This window comes from Fusarium mangiferae (assembly GCF_900044065.1).
Source record: "Fusarium mangiferae strain MRC7560 genome assembly, contig: FMAN_scaffold005, whole genome shotgun sequence".
NCBI lineage: Eukaryota > Fungi > Ascomycota > Sordariomycetes > Hypocreales > Nectriaceae > Fusarium > Fusarium mangiferae.
Genome location: NW_024573925.1, coordinates 2,535,823 through 2,555,850, shown reverse-complemented (window position 1 = coordinate 2,555,850; position 20,028 = coordinate 2,535,823). Strand labels below are relative to the sequence as shown.

The window sequence follows — 20,028 nt, the reverse complement described above, 5'->3', positions numbered from 1 at the left end:
TTATGATGATACTAGGGCAACTGACATGCCTCATCGTCAAACGCCCAAAAGTTGTTTTCAATTTTGTTCAATTTTTCATTTTTGAAAGCTCACAACGATGGGCTGTGACATGATACAACAACACAGTGATTTTTTAAAAGTCGACCAGCCGATGGATGCTGTACATTGGTAGTAGGTGATCCTGGCATATCAACATAGGTAGTCCTGTGGATAATTGATGAAGCATATGAAATTTAAGGCAAGGAGGGCACAAGAGAAAATGATACAATTCCAGCCCACTGTGCTCTTTACCTTCACCGTCAAGGTAGTTGATAGCAAGATCATATCGAAGTCCAGCTTGACGTCAACTCCAGCATCATCTCATCTCGCCCATGTCCATTAATTGATTGACATTGCACGACCCCACATAATAGAGGGAAAGGCTTTCAGTATATCGGCAATGGTGCAGCCAAGGGTCTGGTGTTATGGAGACGTTAAAGCATCCATTTTAGGAAGAAGGGTGAAGGGTGCTCAAGGAGCGTCAGTCGAACAGTTAACTTGGTAGGTAATAAGGTGCCTTAACTTACTACCTACTCCCCTAACCCCCATCACTGTTGGTGTAAGTCAACGGCAGCCCGTGCGTGGGGCTTGTCCTTCTGAGTGGAGCACCCCTGCTGTGCAATGGATCCATATCACGACAGTAAACAACCATCTACCAGTATGGGCACGATAATAAAAAAAGCATCCAATGGAGGGGTCGGGTGTGAGGGGCAGGCATTTCTAAACTGAGACGAGCCGCAAACCAAGGGACCGCTCTGCCGCTGCACCTCAGGTACGCACCCCCAGCCAGGTACGCACCTCCAGGCACATCACTTCAGGTACAGACAGCCATACCTGATCATTTGCATCCAATCCATCTCTCACCGAGTAATTCTGCATAGATCTCGCATTCGATTGCTTGAGGTGTGCTACCCCCACGCTCCTTCTCACCGCTCTATCTTTCTTTATTGGTCTTTCTTCTCTCCTCCCTTGGTTAATCCCAACGTCGGGCAAGGCCAGAGAGGCTCGGTGAGCGAGATCGGCGTAAACCTTAGATCATAGTTGTTGCTGTTTTGTCCTTCTTGTTCATCTCCACTGTCTCCCATTTCTCACCCGCCAAAAAACAGAGTGGGAAGCTAAGAGAACCACTTCGTCAGTTGTCACTGTCGTCACCCCAGGACTACAGGCTCCATTCCTCCACCCAAGCTCTCTCCTCTCTCTGTCTCCGCCACTTATCTCTCTCGCTCCCCTCCACTTCTACCTTGTTCTCGTCTCCTCTCTCTTATAAGGGCCCCCATATTCTGCCGCCATACTCGTTCTCATCCCTACGAATCCTTTACAACCTTACCTTCCATTGTTCTTATACCTCTTCGTGGCCTGTCGTACATTACGTCCCTGGTTCATCTCACTCATTCTCGTTCTATCCTACTATCGCCAGTCGACGCAATTGGACATAGGCACAACTTTACCAGTTCCTCCAAGTACTCTCACTCAGTCTACTAAACTTTAGCTCTATCATCACAACCCCGCTTTGTCTCCTGACCATAAGTTGGTAACTCAACCACCATGGCCGCGCCCTCCGGTCACCAACCTCGCGGTTCTGATGACTTGGGCGTCTTCGACGATGCCAAAAGCTACTATACTGAGGAACGACATATGAACCGCGCGGGACCCCGAACTCGCACCTACTCCCAGGTGAGTATCTGCCCACCCTCGTAGTATGACGTAGACTGACTTTTCGGCAACCAGAACAGTTTGATGCACCGTTTTGAGAGAGTCAATCTCCGAGAGCCTTTTCGACGCGGCAGCCATGGTTAGAAACATCAATTTCGCGTAGCCCAGTATTTCTACTAACTCTATTTTCGACAGATGAGAATTCGCAACAGAACCGCCGCTTCTTGATTCAAGTCGATTCAACCCTGGAGAGTCTTTCATTGCAAGAGGACACTGATGGAGACATGCAAATTACGATCGAAGATAATGGTCCCAAAGTTATTTCTCTGCGTACCGCCGCCTCGGCTGGCCACAATCGCTTCGACGTCCGCGGGACTTACATGTTGAGTAACCTCCTCCAGGAGTTGACCTTGGCAAAAGAGTACGGGCGCAAACAGATTGTTCTGGATGAGGCTCGTCTCAACGAGAACCCAGTCGATCGTCTGTCCCGCATGATTCGTGATCATTTCTGGGAGAATTTGACCCGACGCATTGATGCATCGACCGTGGATATCGCCGCTCGAGACCCCAAGGATTGGACAGCCGATCCTCGCCCTCGTATTTACATCCCGTATCGATGTCCCAGACAATACGAGTTCTACAAGAGAGTCGCTGAAGAGAGGCCAGAAATGCGTCTGGATGTTCAGATGCTACCTGAGAAGATTACCCCTGATTTGGTTCGCGACATGAATGATGCACCTGGTCTTCTGGCCGTGGATGTTCAAGAAGTTCCAGAACCAGAACACCCTTCAGGATGGACCCTCAAGGGCATGCCTTTCGTTGTCCCAGGTGGCCGTTTCAACGAGCTTTACGGCTGGGACAGTTATATGGCATCTCTAGGTCTTCTTATCAACGATCGCGTCGACCTGGCCAAGTCGATGGTCATCAATTTCTGCTTCTGCATTGAGCACTATGGCAAGATACTGAACGCTACTCGATCCTACTACCTTTGCCGGTCACAGCCTCCTTTCTTGACTGACATGGCCCTTCGTGTTTATGAAAAGATCAAGCACGAGCCCGATGCCAAGGAATTCCTCCGACGATCTATTCTAGCCGCCATCAAGGAGTATCATAGTGTCTGGATGTCAGAGCCTCGACTAGACCCCAGCACAGGTCTCTCGAGATACCGGCCCGAAGGTCGTGGAGTGCCTCCTGAGACGGAGGCCACTCATTTTGTGCATATTCTCGACCCTTATATCAAGAAGCACAAAATGACATTCGAACAATTCGTTCGAGCATACAACCACGGCGAAGTTGAGGAGCCTGAGCTCGATGAATACTTCATGCACGACCGTGCCGTGAGAGAGTCGGGCCATGACACATCCTACCGCCTTGAGGGTGTTTGCGCAAACCTGGCGACAATTGATCTCAACTCTCTCTTGTTCAAATATGAAACTGACATTGCACGAACTATTCGCAGCGTCTTCAATGACAGGCTTACGATGCCTGAGGAGTTTTGCGCTGGTACACCTTACCAGCCTGGTGAGGTTCTGTCGTCAGCTGCTTGGGACCGACGAGCCAAGCGGCGCAAGCTCACAGTGGACAAGCTGATGTGGGATGAGAAGGAGGGCATGTTCTTTGACTATGATACCGCAAAGCGTGAACGCTGCACCTATGAGTCCTGCACAACTCTCTGGGCTCTGTGGGCAGGCATTGCTACTCCCAAGCAAGCGGCTGAGATGGTTCGCAAAGCTCTCCCCAAGTTCGAGGCGTACGGCGGCCTGGTATCAGGAACGGAGGAATCCCGTGGAGCGGTCGGCCTCGAACGGCCTAACAGACAATGGGATTACCCCTACGGCTGGCCTCCACAGCAAATGCTGGCCTGGACGGGTCTGATTCGTTATAGTTTCACGGAGGAGGCAGAGCGAATTGCCTACAAGTGGCTCTTCATGGTAACCAAGGCTTTTGTCGATTTCCATGGTGTAGTGGTCGAGAAGTACGATGTCACCCGGCCAGTCGATCCTCACCGAGTTGATGCGGAATACGGCAACCAGGGTCTTGGTTTCCGAGGCGTCAACAAGGAAGGGTACGTTGAACATCCACTCACTAATATCAGACACTGTTCACTAACGTTGGCTTAGATTTGCATGGGTTAACGCCAGTTACATTTACGGGCTTCAAATCATCAACGCGCACATGCGCAGGGCACTTGGAGCACTGACGCCGTATCAAACATTGATCAGGGCGATTGAGAAGAATGAGGAGAAGACGCTGGCTGGTCTGCTTGCTCCATAGGGTAATGCTTTTGTAGACTAGGAAGCCCTTGGCAAAAGGAAAACGTTGTAGCTATCGATATCCATAGGATACCTGAAGAATGTTACAGTACTTGTCCGCTTTGCTGGTTTCTGGAGCCCCTGAAAGCTGTTGATGAGAGAGCAGTACATGCTGGGCACAAAAACATGACTAGAATGCCGAGAAAGCCTGAACCTTTTCTCGTATCCTTTGATTTTATGATGAGACAGATGAATAATCAGGAACATGATAAATAACTATTGACGGCCTGGCACAACATTATAACAATAGAGAAGTAACGAAGAAGGTCGGAAAAAGGACAAAGCCGTTGACCTCGGGTAGTTGCCGAAGCGGTTGATGGGGCATGTGAGGTATCAGTGGTGATGTTTTCCATGATGAGTCTCGGCAAGAAGATGACCGAGGTAACTAAGGTGATTATTCTGACTCATGAGCTACAGAGGTGGCAGTGGATATTGAAATCCATTGATACGAGTTTGAGGGGGCCGTCATGAGGACATTGATTGCCGAGCTCAGTGATTGATTTTCAATGTAGGAGGGGGCACGGCTTCACATGCCAGAAAGCTCCGCTGCTCCGGAGCTGGAGACGGGCCTAAGATTCGGCCAAGTTCCGTCATTCCGGGCCCAGGCGGGTATCCGCTGACGGAGGAAGGCCGAGATTTCACAGTCAGAGACTGATTGATATACTGCCTAGAAGAGTATACTATGCAGGTTACTTGTCTTAGAGTGTAGCTCCTAATTACTTCATCTCCTGCTTCTCCTGCTCCTTCTTCGTCTTTTCTTTCGCTTCCTGTTGTATTTACTTGTGCTGAAAGCGTATTGCTTCACTGTAGTTACTCATCTTGAAGAATATATGCCAGGGTGGGACAAGGAGGCTTGATTGTAGTGACGCTGCAAAATGGGGCCATTTGAGACTTGGCGATTAAGGTTTAGCGGGATAATGAGCAAAATCCCAGGTGAGCCAAGGTGAGGATTAACAGGTAATTACCTAACTTCCCCAGACTGTACTGTGAGTGATGCTTTTACAAGGATAAGTTGGGTTAGGTACAGTAGAGACCAAGTCCCGCGTCTTAAATTTGGGGCCCATCCATACGCCACGACGGGAGTTCCATTGTTGCCGTGTGTACCTAATGGAGAAACTTGGTGCCAGATGAGCATTGTCATTGGCGACGATACGGATACATGATTTCTACATGCTTAAAGTTATAAACTGCATGCCTGCAAAAGGGACGACAGGTACAGGTAGGCCGTACGGCTTTCGGCTTTCGGCCTCCCTGTCGTGAGGGATCCCGGATGCTGAATATCGAGCCCTTGAGCCGAACAAGTACTGTACGCAAATTGATTAAGGATAAGTAAGTTACGGAAAAATAGCAAAGACGTCATGATACCAAGGGCGCGTGCACTCACTCCCGTGCATGGCCAGTCACCCATCACGATCCCGATCACGCTGCAAGTCTTGATCTGACAGGCTTCAATTTCCGTTTACAGAACAAAATGCACCTCCAGAATTGGTGCTTCTTTGGGCTGTTGTAAACTTGTAGGTCACCCTTTGGGGCGTTCGGTGACTGTCCGGAGGTACGTACTCTCTGACCTACCAGCACTCTCGCCTTTGCTGGGGCTCGATTGCGGCTCGTGACGGCAGATAGGAGAGGCTGATCTGACACAAGCATCCATTCCCTCCAAATGATTAGGCTATGGCCGAGGTGAAAACGAACGTGCCTGGCTTGTGCTCGGTGGAAAGCCGAGCTAGAGTAGAAATGCAATTGCAGACGTTTACGGTCTCGATTTCGGAGGCCCAGACTGATGATGACTGAGAGAAAGAGAGACTGAGACAGAGAGATTCTTAAGTAATGACAATATGATTGCCATGGGTCAATTGGAACTGATGCAGTGTTTCCCTACCATCTTGAAGACCCCATTCAAGCAATAACATGCCTTTGAAGACCGAAGCCCAGTTCTTTCTCTCCAACGCCTCATCAACAGCGGGTCCGCCAAGTTCTGGGTCCCCTTCCCTTCATTCACTGGGCGTAACTCTCACTCCCCTAGCTTCGTTCATAACCATCGTCGCCTATCTACCAATTGCATCAAAGATTTGACTCCAAGTTGCTAGACCAACGCCGGTGTGCTGGTCCATTTCTCCACCAAAAAGTCCAGAGACGCTTGCGCCGGGTGCGGAGAGACAGCGAGACAATGGGGAACGGGTCGGTCTCTCTCTGAAATATCGGGGGACGGGAGACGGGAGACCAGGAGTGACTCAAGAGTATACCTAATTCCCGGTCCAAGAGATACTTATTATATGGCCTGCCCTTCTCCTCCTCCCCCTTCTTTCAATTCCTCAATCTATCCATCATTGTTCTCGTCTTTCCAACTTCACTCTACTTAGTGTTGTGCCATCTAAGTACCTACTAAGTTACCTACTTCCTGAGGCCCTCTTATACGCACTTCCATTGTTCAGCACTCTCCCCCAAAAAGGCTTCATACCTCTTCTCACTCACACATCGATCACAATGGCGTCACAAAACATGGCAAACCCTTCTGTCAACCCTGACACCGAAGACGAACTCTTCCAGAAGGAGGTTGAGGCTGTCAAGGCTTGGTGGTCCGACTCAAGATGGCGACACACAAAGCGCCCTTTCACTGCTGAGCAGATTGTCTCCAAACGTGGATATCTCCCTGTCGATTATGCTAGTAATGCCCAGGCGAAGAAGTTGTGGAAGATCCTTGAGCACCGTTTCGAGGTGAGTCTCTCCCATTGAAGGCTTGTTACATCGTGAAGCGAAATCCTGACGTTTTCCCTCGCAGACCCGAGATGCCAGCTACACCTACGGCTGCTTAGAACCTACAATGGTCACCCAGATGGCCAAGTACCTCGACACCGTCTATGTTTCTGGCTGGCAATCGTCATCGACAGCGTCTGCTTCTGACGAACCTGGTCCCGATCTGGCTGATTATCCCTACGTGAGTTTGGAAGACATAGTTGCATGTTTATATAAGCATTGTCTAACACAGACTTAGACCACTGTGCCCAACAAGGTCGGCCATCTCTTCATGGCCCAACTCTTCCATGACCGCAAGCAGCGCCAGGAGCGTCTGAGCGTCCCAAAGGCGCAACGCGCGAACCTTTTGAACATTGACTATCTTCGTCCCATTGTTGCCGACGCTGATACTGGTCATGGTGGTCTCACCGCTGTCATGAAGCTCACCAAGCTCTTTATTGAGAAGGGTGCAGCTGGAATTCACATCGAGGATCAAGCCCCCGGCACAAAGAAGTGCGGCCACATGGCTGGCAAGGTTCTTGTCCCCATTCAGGAACACATCAACCGCCTTGTTGCTATTCGTGCGCAGGCTGACATCATGGGTAAGCTTTGACTCTCCCAGACTTCCCCAATTATCACATGCTGGTGGTGGTAGTGGGACCAAAACTCAAAGAACATAACTGACATGTGAAAGGCTCTGATCTCCTCGCCATTGCACGCACCGACGCCGAGGCCGCAACTCTACTTTCCACCAACATCGACCCCCGTGACCACGCATTCATCCTCGGCTCTACGAACCCTACACTTAAGCCCCTCAACGATCTCATGATCGCCGCTGAGGGTGCTGGCAAGAGTGGTGTTGAGCTGCAGCGCATTGAAGATGAGTGGCTTGCCAAGGCCAACCTCAGCCGCTTCGACGACGCTGTGACCGCTGCCATTGATGCAGGCTCTTCTTCTGACAAGGCCGGTCTCAAGCGAGACTATCTTGCCAAGGCAAAGGGAAAGAGTAACCTCGAGGCCAGGGCCATCGCTCGCCAGGTACTTGGCCATGATATCTTTTTCGACTGGGACGCCCCCCGTACACGCGAGGGTTACTTCCGCCTCAAGGGTGGTTGCGACTGCGCTGTGAACCGAGCCATTGCTTACGCTCCTTATTGTGATGCTATTTGGATGGAGTCTAAGCTGCCCGACTTTGCTCAGGCTAAGGAGTTTGCCGAAGGTGTCCACGCCGTCTGGCCCGAGAAGAAGTAAGTCTCTACCAACCTACCAAGCTCAAGAACTTCACATTGACATTGGCATGACCAGGCTCGCCTATAACCTCTCCCCATCGTTCAACTGGAAAACTGCCATGCCTCGTGACGAGCAGGAAACCTACATCCGCCGTCTGGCCAAGCTTGGCTATTGCTGGCAGTTCATCACGCTTGCAGGCCTGCACACAACAGCCCTGATCAGCGACCAGTTTGCCAAGGCATATAGCACCGTCGGTATGCGCGCTTACGGCGAGCTCGTTCAAGAGCCTGAAATGGAGCAGAAGGTTGATGTTGTTAAGCACCAGAAGTGGAGCGGCGCAACCTACGTCGATGAATTGCAAAAGATGGTTACAGGTGGCATCAGCTCCACCGCTGCTATGGGCGCCGGTGTAACTGAGGACCAGTTCAAATAAATCACCGCTGGTGAGGGATAGGTGGTCAGCAACTGAGCGCTCACCTGGACGAATAAAGATCATCATGTGTTGAGAAATGACCGGAGGTTGTTGTCGGGGCGCAAGAAAAAAAAAGAGTGCGGCAGGTTCTTTGTCTTTGGAGCATTTTGATATCACACTACTGTTTTCCGATTTCTAATTGCGATATTACTTTGCATTGGGCAAGCATTTGCCTGGGTATATACGACTAGTCATGAAGCAAAAAAACATCATGAAAAGATTTTAAGACCATGATCATGCTCTGCAAATTGCATTATAAGCAACTATATGCACATCTTTACATATTTTCGCTTGTGTTTGACTCATCTTGAATACATCCTTCTGTGCAGCATAGACATCCTGCGCCTGACCAACCACCCAGTCGTAACTTTAAAACAGAAGAAAAACATTGAAAGGGGAATGGGGACTGGTTGGACAAAATCGTAGCAGCATAGTGTCCTATATAGCCCAAATATCATCAAAGTTGAACAGTAAGACGCCTGTTATCAAAATGGAATGGAAAATTAAAAACCTAGCAATGAGACATATCCTCTTGGTTTTCCTCTAATGTCCATAGTGTTACATCACCAACATGTCCATTAGATTCGTTTCGTTTGGTACAGTAATGACTGCAAATCTGCTGGAACCCAGGCAGTAGATCACTTGCTATTTCACGAACCAATTTGAATGTGTGTATTCATTTAACCGTCTGGCAGGGTACGAAGCAGAGCTAGCATGCTCGCAGCCAAACGTATCGTGCCCATTGGTGTAAGTTTGGAATGTCAGTGCCCTTTTCAAAATGACGTTTCTCAATCGGCCTCGGCAAGTTGCATGATCAACTTGGCGGCCATGTCCAGGAAGGGAAAGGGACTGGTGACATCTTTTTCCTCGAGCAGTCGGCCATGGGCTGTCTCGTATCCAGAGCACTTGAAGTCGACCAAGTACACGCCATGTTCCATTTCGTAAATTTGTATGTCCATATGTAGCGCAACGAAAGGCTCTTTGGGGTGATGTTGACCCTCTGGCGTGCTCGGCGAGCTGGGAGTGCCAGGGACGCTGGCTGCCTTCTTCTTGATGGCTGGGAAGATGTCAGTTCTGATAATTCAAGTACAACCGATCTGAGAACCAACCAGAAGTATCCCAGCGCACATTGATGTGCCAAGGATCTGCGGGAAGATTGTACCGTTTCTTAGGATCGATGCTTGAACTTGAGCCCCGGCTATTATCGTGCGAATCCGCAAAGCTACCTTCGCCTGAAGCTTCGGCTCGCTCTTCTGCAGTTCTTGTTTCATAATCTTCATCAGGGATGTATGTCGCGCCCAATTTATGAAGTGCCTTGTGGATGCACAGAAGGGCTTCCCATGGCGAGTTACGTGATCGGATGCCGAACTGCCAACGAACTGGCTTATTCTTTTTAGGGGGGTTAATAGGAGTCATCCCTTGGGGCCTTGTGTTGGCTTCGTCCATACGCAATTGACTTCTCGAGTGGGGCCGTAAACGGCGCGCTGTCTCTTCCTTTTCCGCATCTGTCCTGTTGCTGGGAGGTTCGTCGTTGATGAGCACTTTGGGTGGTGAGTTTTCGACGCTACCGGCCTTCTCCCGCTCCATATAGTCCTTGTGGTAAGCTGGTAAACTTGAAGGCAAGATACCGACCTTGCTCACGTACGGGCGAGGGGTGGTGGTAGCTTGAGAAGTCGTTGAGCGGGCAGAAGACATGCTTAGCATGGGGCTTGATCCCTCGGGCTCTGCTAGAAGGGCTTCAGGATTGTCTAAATCAGTTTCAATACGGTGAGAGATTAGTCATAAAAAGAGAGAGGAACTCACGGTTCACTTGCATCATCTTGTTTTCCCTTACAATCATGTAGGCGTCCTTGATTGCGGACGGTTCGGCAGCCTGCAGCGCTTCCTCCACATCACTCTTACCATAACCCATAGTCTTACTGATCTTTTCAGTGACCTCATTATGCAGTCTCTCTTGAACCTTTTCTGAAGCATTCGGCGCGATGTCGTTCTTCTTAATGGCTTTGTTCGGATCAACGCCTGTGTTGAAGAATTCTTCAACGGGAAGTTGAAGGTAAGCGGGCAGGTCGGTGGTGAACCAAGGATCGGCTCGGATATCCTCAATTGTAGCACGATGCACGGGGTTCACCACCAGCATCTTCTTGATGAGATTTGCAGCGCCAGTGGGCATCCATTGCGGTATGCTGTATGTGCCCTTTGCAATCTTGGCAAACAAACTTGGAATGTGTTCATCGTCGAAGGGAAGTCGACCAACCAAAAGAACATAAAGAATGACACCGCAGCTCCACACATCGACTTCGGGACCAGCATATAACTTGCCGCCGATGACTTCAGGAGCAGCATAGTTGGGACTGCCACAGCTGGTCTTGAGAAAGTTACCGTCGGTCATAATATTGCTTAGGCCGAAATCGGCGATTTTGACGTTGAGGTTTTCATCGAGTAGCAAGTTCTCGGGCTTTAAGTCACGGTGAACAATCTTGTGTCGATGACAATATTCGACGGCACAAAGCATCTGCTGAAAGAAACGGCGGGCTTCAGGCTCCTTCATCCGGCCATGTTGAACAATGTAGTCGAAGAGTTCGCCTCCAGCATATTCGAGGACCATGATGATTTCATTGGGTGTCTTGATGACGGTGAAACTGGAAGATTGGCGTCAGTCATAACGACACCAATATATTTAGCCAAGGTTGGGCGCGCAACGTACAGTTTGATGATATGAGGATGGCGTAAGAGCTGCAAGTATTCAATCTCACGCTCAACACGCCCAGCCATATCGCGGCTGATAAGCTTCTTCCTGGCGATGATTTTGAGGGCAACCTGCTGGCCGGTTCCATTGTGAATAGCAAGCTTGACCTTTCCAAAAGAGCCCTCGCCTAGAGTTCGAAGGACCTTGTAGGCGCCGATGCGCTGTTCCGTCTTGATCCTTTCCTTGAGCGGCGCATCGGCGGGGCGGGAACCGGGTGCAGAAGCCTCATTAGAAGCGTGCTGCTGCTGTGACTGTTGTTGTTGCTGCTGTTGAGGGCGACGAACGTGGGAGGAGGATAGGGAAATGGTAAGCTCCTCGTCCTCGAAACCTCGGGGAGCCATGGCGATGCGATGCCCTGACCCAAGGTCAAGGCGGGCCAGGTCGAAAAGTGATCGGTCGGCGGGGTTTTCAGAGCTGCAGAGGTCTTGGTTCGGCTGTCAGGAACTGGGTGCGACGGTCGTACAGGTATTGCAGGGATAGTGGTATTGACGAAGCGAGCGCGGGGTGGTTTGTCGTAAAAGAGAAGAGCGGGTGGAAATGAAGCGGCGAAATGGAGGAGGTAGGTGACCGGTTAGATAGTCTATTCTAATCGCGTATCGTAATGTTGTGTAGGTAGGCATTCGTTAGTGGTGTCGAAGTTGCAGAGCTCTCGACTGACTGGGGTAGATTACCTACCTTAAGGTAGTCGTCACTGTTGCGGAGGGGTCAGGTCAGTGGAACCATCTCAGACATGGGCTAATGACTCTTTTCTCAACACTTTATAATGATGGTGATTTGGTACGGATACCATCCAGCATTTTGCACGTTGGATATGGATTGGATGTCAATAGTTGGCACAGATATTCTGTAGCTAGATCTTGATTATCTCATTTTGACTTTTCAATTCCTTATGGCGTTTCGCTTTATGCTTTATCAGAGAACCTAATAAGCTCTCTTTCTCCCCATTTGTTACATCCATCCCCGTTGTCTGACCTGTCACCCAAAGAACCATTTACAAAACCAGTGGTGTCTTGCTGGTAGTCGTGTCAATCAGCCCATACCTACCTACCTAGCCATGTTAGCTAGGCACCTAAAGAGTCTTCACTGTCCTACAGCTTGCCAGGGTCAGAAATGTTGGTACCTACTATCTGTTTCTATAACCAAAACATCCGATGTTGAACCATATCATCATGATTATTTATTAACCCCTTCTAGCTACCAGCCAACATTCCTCCATGCAAACTTGTCATCCACGTGCATTGGTCCGTGTCTGCATATGCAAGCATGGTTCTGGTCTCATAGTACCTTAGTTATATCTGACAAACGCCAATGCCAGACAGTATTTGTTACACTTATCTCTACCTACAGTCATGATACACATGTCGTTTCCTTCCAGTCTTCATAACCGTTGATCATAATTGGCTGCCTTGGTCGACTTTTCTTTGTTCGACTAGGCCATGAATATTCTCCTTTCCACTAACTTGGTGAGTTTTGTTTGGCTTCTTCTCGCTTTAGTCTCTCCACCAACTTTGCTTGTAAGAATGGGCTGAGTCCCAGGCTCGAAAACTTGTTAGCGACTTGACGTGACTGTGTTCGTGTCCTCTAGACTTACATTCCCTCGTTCGTCAGAATACGGTACGTTCCACTTGGCTGTACTTTGCCGATGATGGTACCACTACCGTCCACCTCAACACTTCCCAGTATATCCTCAGGCCATGCAATGCGTCCAAAGTCAGGGGGATTCCTTCGGTCGCTGAGGTGCACATATCCTCCTCTCCCACCACCACCGGCTCCTCCCTGAGCGCTGGCGCCTCCTGCACCGTCACCTCCAGCTCCCCCTCCGGCTCCCTGCTTGCGAGATCCACCTCTATTAGGTCGTTTTTGTGAGAAAAAGGCACCGCCTGAGCCCAGATTAAAGCCTCCCGGACTGGCAAATGCGCGTGCTTGATTGATAAGATCCTCATCTTGGTGACCGTACTCAGTTATCACCTCGTTGAGAATCTTGACGAAGTCCTTATTCTCAGTGAAGGACTGAGGAGTAGGAGGGAGCTCGCTAGTAGTCCCAATTGCTAGGCGCTCGTCCGGCGGTTCTTTTTCGAGATAGCTTAAGTAGTTTGTAAAAGGGGATCTGGGATTCTTTACAACTTTCTACAACATGGTCAGAGTGATGTTGAAGTGGTACTGGCTTGGGTGCTGAATACAAACAATTTTAGGGTTGCTAGAAAGGCTGGACATGGCTCTGACAGGTACAGCCATGTGCCGAGCAACATTTCGAAAAGTTGACCCCATCATTTTGCTGCTATTTAGAATTCAAATCGACTTTACTACTGTGTCCGGTTCAATGAAGCTATCATTGTGTTGACTCGACCTTGATCGTGAATGAGGTCATTCGCAGGATCCTAGTGCACGCGATACATGCCTATGGAGGGTATATGTATCAAACGGGTCAATTAAACGCGTGAACGCGGTCAGCGCGAACCCTGCAAGACGACCTACGCAACGAGGTAGGCAAATCAACCAAAACACCATAACACAAAATTCAATTAGCAAGCAACGTTGATTTCATATTCAAAAAGTTGGATTCTTTTTTTTCTCTTTTTTTTCTCTTTCTTTCTTTCTCTGCCATGCCAAGCTAGCGGTATAGATCATGGATAAGACGCCAGCTCCTATATTCCGAAAACAACGAGGGGTGGTCCCTCCGTCGTCTGCGATACCATCTTCCTCTCCAGCCTTCGGTACCCCCATCCATCCACTGAAGCCATTCGCCGTCAATGCCCCTAAGGCTGCAATATTACCGATCATACTCCCTCCTCCGACACTTCGACCGCTTGCTTTCCGTACATTCACGAAAAAACATTCTTTAACCCTGACATCCTCTGCCCTTCAAGAACTAGCTTCCTTCATTGGAAGGCATTGTGGTTCAGGATGGCGAGAAGAAGGCCTGGCCGAACGGGTTCTTGAAGAGGTTGCAAGAAGCTGGAAAAACCGCAATGGAGGCGTCATTGTCGAGGGCTCGAGTAAAGAGCTCCAGGAAATTCTCAAGACCCTTGAGGGTAACATGAGCGGCGGCAGAATCACTGGCCCAACGAGAGGACTGCCGCGTGGGGATAGTATGCTTGATCTCAAGGATAACGAGACCCTGAACACACGGTTGGGACTACGGCCGGCAGAAGTTAGGAGGGAGGATAGCAACACAAGCTTCGGCATGTCGGGACTTGGTGTGGATGAGGAGCAAGAAGAAAGCGAGACGAGCGATCCTCGAGCATGGCTTAAGATCATAGACGCATATGACCAACCCAGGTTCATATACAACGTTGGTAAAAAGCACTTTGAAAAGTCAGTATTGTCTATTCGATGGATCAACTGAATTTGCGACTAACATTTCACAGGGATACTTCAACGCCTTCATTACTACCACCGGCATCACACAAAACGACGGTTTTCCGAAATCGCTACAATGTAATTCACCAACGCCTTCTCCGTAACGAAACCTTCCAATCCTCCGCAGTCTCCTCCTCTCGAAAACAAAGCCTGAGCCGTTCCCTTTCCAACCAGCATTCACTTAAACTCACGCCAATCGCGAACCTCCTTGGTCGCCATGGCAGCAGCCATATGCTACTAGGGCTCCTGGTTGTCCTCCCTACCGGCGATCTTGCCATCAGCGACCTGACTGGTTCTATTGCCTTGGACTTATCCCAGGCGGTAGCTATCCCAGACGATTCAGCATGGTTTTGTCCTGGGATGATCGTGCTGGTTGACGGTGTCTATGAAGAAGAAGACGAATCTTTGGGCAAGGGCCTGAGCGGCAGCAGCGGCGTTGGAGGTACACTAGGCGGCCGTTTTCAAGGCTTCTTTATAGGTCAGCCCCCGTGTGAACGTCGTCAAGCGACTCTGGGCATTAGCGCATCCGATGGTGGCCAGGAGCAGACCATAGGAGGGGGCTTTGGCTGGATCGATTTCCTGGGTGTTGGCAGCGAGCGTGCCGTGGGCACCAAGATGCGCAGGCTCGAAAAGCGCCTTCTACGCAGCAGAGCAGAGGAGGATACTGCACCGTCACGTGGGCGCGTCGTTGTTATTGGCGAGCTGAACCTCGATCAACCACGAACTCTTCAAGCATTACGCAAGATCCTCTCAGGATATGCCTCAGAGCCTGAGGGTTCAACGCCTCTAACATTCGTGCTGATGGGTAACTTCACTCAGTACGCTGTTTTAGCACGGGGCGGCAGTGGCGGAAGTATCGAATATAAAGAATACTTTGATGCCCTGGCTTCAACTCTGGGAGACTTTCCAACACTGCTCCAGTCGTCTACCTTTGTCTTTGTTCCCGGAGACAATGACGCCTGGGTCTCGTCCTTCACAGCTGGCGCCTCTGTTCCTTTGCCTCGAAAACAAGTGCCAGACATGTTCACCTCGAGAATACGTCGAGCCTTTGCGACAGCCAATGCGGAAGCAGGAGGGAAGTCAACTGGTACTGCTGTATGGGCGTCTAACCCAAGCCGAATCAGTTTATTCGGCCCCAACCACGAACTTGTTATCTTTAGAGATGATGTATCTGCTCGTTTGCGTCGAGCCTCTGTCCGTCTAAAACCAAAGGCGAAGGATGCCAGTGGAGAACAGGCACCAGGTTCAAGTGCTGCACCTCCTGAAGATGTTCAGCCGATGGATATCGATGCTGCTCATCATGATGATCCTACCGCTACCGCTACCGCCTCGCCCGTCACACCTCTGGTTCCTCACGACGTTCATGCCGCGCAGAAACTTGTCAAGACTATTCTTGATCAAGGCTACCTCGCACCATTCCGCCAGGCTATTCGCCCCGTTCACTGGGACTACTCCTCAGCATTACATCTGTACCCACTACCAACAGCCATGGTCTTGCTCGACACAACAGCCCCGCCGTTTTGCGTCACATACGAGGGTTGTCATGTAATGAACCCAGGCAGTGTGCTCGTACCAGGACGCAAGGGAATCGCTCGATGGGTCGAGTATGATGTTGGTCGCTTGGGCAGGTTAAGAGAATGTACAGTTTAGACTGGACGTCCAGATCTAAATATTATTTAGTTGTTGCTATCGATGACTCATGGCGTCGGGGGATTCAGGGGCCTACAAGGTAATGATGGGTGTGATGGACAACCCATACGAACATAGGTAGCTTTCCATAATCACGAAGAGCAGTAATATTTTGAACCTCAGATCATAAAATGCTAGCTTTTATTTACCTACGCACGAGAAAGAATACACAGGGCACGGAGAATGCACCAACTCACTGCGCGATGAACATGGATTCTGGTATCATGAATGACTAAGTATGCAAAAGACCATTTACCCCCTGTTTGACAAGCCTTCCTCCTCTACTGCAGCAGCAGAGCTTCCTCGTGTAAAACTCCATACAGGGCTTCAATCTCGGCCCTCACCTTGTTTAATTCAGCTGCCACTTGTAGCGTAACGAGTGTGTATGCGTACAGCAAAGCATAGTCACTCTCTTGAACAATCAGAGGGGACTCGTCGCCCAAGAGATCCGTACTCATATGCTCCTTGCGGAATTGGTAGATTTTCCCTAAGAGTCGGTCCTTGTTGTTCTCAACCGTAGGGATGGCATCAGTCAAGGGGTATTCAAGCATAAGGCACGACGCGATAACTTGAAAGACGTGACATATGCGCTGGCAAAGGAGAGCTCTCTCAGTGCTTGTGTACTCTAGCAATGCCCGCTCGCCTTCTGTTAATTGATTTCGTTTCGATGTGATGAGACGCATCGCATAGAAACCATTGAGCATGTTTTTGGTGGAACGCATAATGCGCCCATAAGCTGCGTCTGGAAATGGACCGCGAAGCTCAAATTCAGACTTCGCAGCCGTTCGCAGGCTCGCAAGTTTGAAGGCTGTCACAGAGTCAGCGTGATTAAGAAAGACGTGGCAGTGAGTGCCTACCATATCGTTGAAGAGCCGCCTGTTCGCCCTCGCGCATGTAGTCAAGCGTGTTATTATGTGTGCTGTCCTTAGTGAGCGACACAGTAAGAGGGCCACGCTTCCATATGAGACCCATCTGGAGATACAAGACAGAAAGTCCTTCACGGAACTTCTTTCGACCAGAAATCGGCCAGAGGACTCGGCAAACAACAATACCCCAAAGGATGCCTAGGGTGACCGCAACAACTCGATGCCAGGCAATGTCCAAAATCAGGGGGTTGGACCCTCCCTCGTCATCGTCATCATCATCAACATCTTGCGAAATGCTGTAGGCATAAAGGGTGCTCACGTTGTATGCCAACAAAGCAATTCTACCCAGCGGAGCCTTTTTGATGACCAGAATCACGTAGAAGTTGAACAAAGCTACAAGGCCACCCAGAAACACCAGTGCAATGCCATTACCTTGGCTGACAGTCCAGCACACCACGGCAAAGGCTGCACCAATGAGGGTGCCTTTGAATCTGGCAGTTCCAGTCGTATTCGCTGAGCCAGTTGTCATAGCCGCCACGATCATGAAGGAAAGGAGGCCCCATTCACCTCTCCATGTCTGGTAAATAGGTCTTGTGCTTGGTATAAAAGCAAGCATGGCCCAGAGAAGAGCACCAATACCAACTTTGATACCAAAAAGTATGTCCTCCCGTACGATAAATCGGGAAATCTTGAGCATTTTCTGAGCAACTCTTCTTTTGACTCTGCTAGATTGTGGGGCAGCATCCCAGTTGAAGGTATCTCGCCGTGCGACCATTGTATCTGGAATACCTTTGGGCATCTGAGATTTCCGCAATCTCGGCACAGGTGGTTTCTGTATCAAGCTCTCACGTTCCGGATCTTCAACCCTATCTTTGTCTGAAGGTCCAGTCCGGCCGAAGTACCTCCAAAATTTGAGCCAACTCCATGAACGCGGCGCCGTCTCAGTCGTGTACCTGATGTCCTCTAGAACATCCAAATATGCATCAGTCTCTTCAGCTACAGCTTGTAAACTGAAGGAGAAATGCCCACAGGCTGCAGCAACTTCTTCTATATCCGCTTGGATTTTCTCAGATCTAGCACGTCCGATCTGAATGGTACGGTAAAGCTCCTGTAATGACTCTGACCTTGCATTATTGTAAAGATTCAGAGCATCGCGAAGGCTCTCCCTCAACTGTTCGTTCACCGCGATATCTTTGTTCGGATCCTGTCCAAATGCAGGCTCACGCAGGATTTCTGATAGCGTATGAGCCAGCGACTTGATTGACGGGCCAAGCATGTTGATGAAAAGGGCAAAGATGTCGGAAGGCTCCTGAAAAGCGGGAGCTGCGTCTAGAGCGGTGTCCGATTTGTTTCTCGCCGCCAGTCGTTCTTCCTCGCTCTCTCCAGATTCATCGATGTCAGATAATATTTGACCTCCACCATCAATATATGCAGAAATGGCCCGATTCAAGGTGGATGTCATTCCTGTGGGCTTCGGTGAAGGGAAGGTATCTTCCAGGTTGGGAACCTCTCTGAGTAAAGTGAATTGGTTTTCGAGTGCACTTCGCAGTCCTCCTATGGCTTGGGAGAGCGCCTCAACTGATCTTGAAAGACGTTTATCAAGCGGATAAAAGGTTTCTCGGCCCAGGAAGAAGTACTCGAATTTGGCTTCTCGGAGTGTTGAGCTCATAGTTGTGTATGCGCTGTTGTACCGGGCAGAGACTCGGCCATATTCGCTTGTCCAGAATTCATCTTCCGTTCCACTGAGAAATCCTTTTGTAATGGATGATAATTTGTCGCCTAGAGAGCTGGTGGCGGTCATGATGGACCTACGAAGCACACGCCTCGCCGAGATTCTCCAGACTAATACATTAACTGTTAAAGTGCAGGTGATGCCAACAAGAAGCAATTTTAAGACCTGGACGATCTTGTCGTCGTCAAAGTAGCCTCCTTGTACGCCCTCCTCTTTGGTGATTACAGATATGATTGCGATCGATGCCAGGGTTGAGCCGACGTTAACAAGGGGGCTGTTGAGTCTTTGCTTTACCCAACCCACAAAGCCCAGTCCTCCTCCGATGCAGATAATGAGGATCAGCACGTGAGCAGCGGCAGTCAAGCCGAGTTGAGATCTCATGGCAATTGCAATTCCCATCGACAGCATCGATATGACCTCCGCGTAAAATACAGCAACGACTGCTATAACAGTTGCCTCAAGCATAGAGCCAACGGTTCGTGCTGGGTGAAAGTAAACGGTAATGGTAGCAGAGACATGCTTTCCATCTCTGTTGCCAAGAAAGGCTGTCAAGGGTGGGAAAAAAGTACCCATACTACCAAGTACGTAGGCAAGTGTACACTTGAGAACTCCGTGGCCTTCTTCAGTATGTAGCCACAGCCATATCAAGATAAATGCAGTCTTGATGTTATGTGCGACAATGTGGACGCGGTCACCGAAGGATTCAGCGGCCTCGAAGGATTGATACTTCGGTTTGTTGTTGATATCCTCTGCAACTACTGCGTTGGTAGATGTGCTTAACGAGAATTCTGACCTCGATCGTTCGCCAGTCCTGGGGATGATAAAGGTTCCGTTCTTCAATTTCTGCCCGATGCATCAGATATCTACCCATTTCTCGCCGTCATGCATGCAGGAAATTATAGAGCGAGTGACTTCGTACCGTTCGCTGGGATGGCCGCTGTTTAGGCGGCCATGCCAGGTTGGATGAGCCTGTGGCGGAGCTCATGGTTGGTTGTTTTGATGGTACTCGTGTCTGGAGTGGTGAGACGATTGTGAGGCGCGATTCATTCTCCTAGTCTTAAAGCTCCATAAGAACAGTGGCGCTGGTCTCCAAGTGTCAGCCTTTTGAGGGGAATAGGCTGTCACGGTCGTGATTTCTGATGCTTCTCCTCCTGGGTGGATCAATTAGAAAGGTCAGGAACGGGTGTTGTAGGTGT

At 49.8% G+C, this 20,028-nt stretch overlaps 6 protein-coding genes across 6 annotated transcripts; 3 read left to right on the top strand and 3 right to left on the bottom strand.

Moving 5' to 3' along the window:
• Positions 1-1,584: 1,584 nt before the first annotated feature.
• On the top strand, positions 1,585-3,966 carry FMAN_07741 (putative neutral trehalase (alpha,alpha-trehalose glucohydrolase); the record flags this gene model as incomplete). The annotated part of the gene is made up of 4 exons (XM_041831403.1): positions 1,585-1,713; positions 1,768-1,831; positions 1,888-3,757; positions 3,813-3,966. The coding sequence occupies 4 exons, from the start codon at positions 1,585-1,587 to the stop codon at positions 3,964-3,966; spliced, it is 2,217 nt and encodes a 738-aa protein (XP_041681969.1).
• A 2,537-nt stretch (positions 3,967-6,503) lies between these two features.
• Positions 6,504-8,400, top strand: FMAN_07740 (putative isocitrate lyase (acu-3); the record flags this gene model as incomplete). The annotated part of the gene is made up of 5 exons (XM_041831402.1): positions 6,504-6,719; positions 6,784-6,939; positions 6,997-7,339; positions 7,432-7,984; positions 8,043-8,400. 5 exons carry the CDS (start codon positions 6,504-6,506, stop codon positions 8,398-8,400), a joined length of 1,626 nt encoding a protein of 541 aa, XP_041681968.1.
• Positions 8,401-9,227: 827 nt separating this feature from the next.
• Positions 9,228-11,526, bottom strand: FMAN_07739 (putative serine/threonine protein kinase (SNF1); the record flags this gene model as incomplete). Its single annotated transcript, XM_041831401.1, has 4 exons — positions 9,228-9,496; positions 9,549-10,187; positions 10,243-11,078; positions 11,144-11,526. The coding sequence occupies 4 exons, from the start codon at positions 11,524-11,526 to the stop codon at positions 9,228-9,230; spliced, it is 2,127 nt and encodes a 708-aa protein (XP_041681967.1).
• Positions 11,527-12,640: 1,114 nt separating this feature from the next.
• Positions 12,641-13,456, bottom strand: FMAN_07738 (uncharacterized protein; the record flags this gene model as incomplete). The annotated part of the gene is made up of 3 exons (XM_041831400.1): positions 12,641-12,722; positions 12,777-13,312; positions 13,370-13,456. The coding sequence occupies 3 exons, from the start codon at positions 13,454-13,456 to the stop codon at positions 12,641-12,643; spliced, it is 705 nt and encodes a 234-aa protein (XP_041681966.1).
• A 355-nt stretch (positions 13,457-13,811) lies between these two features.
• FMAN_07737 (uncharacterized protein) lies at positions 13,812-16,195 on the top strand (the record flags this gene model as incomplete). Its single annotated transcript, XM_041831399.1, has 2 exons — positions 13,812-14,500; positions 14,554-16,195. The coding sequence occupies 2 exons, from the start codon at positions 13,812-13,814 to the stop codon at positions 16,193-16,195; spliced, it is 2,331 nt and encodes a 776-aa protein (XP_041681965.1).
• Positions 16,196-16,515: 320 nt separating this feature from the next.
• FMAN_07736 (uncharacterized protein) lies at positions 16,516-19,817 on the bottom strand (the record flags this gene model as incomplete). The annotated part of the gene is made up of 3 exons (XM_041831396.1): positions 16,516-17,042; positions 17,092-19,675; positions 19,752-19,817. The coding sequence occupies 3 exons, from the start codon at positions 19,815-19,817 to the stop codon at positions 16,516-16,518; spliced, it is 3,177 nt and encodes a 1,058-aa protein (XP_041681964.1).
• Between the last annotated feature and the right edge of the window lie 211 nt (positions 19,818-20,028).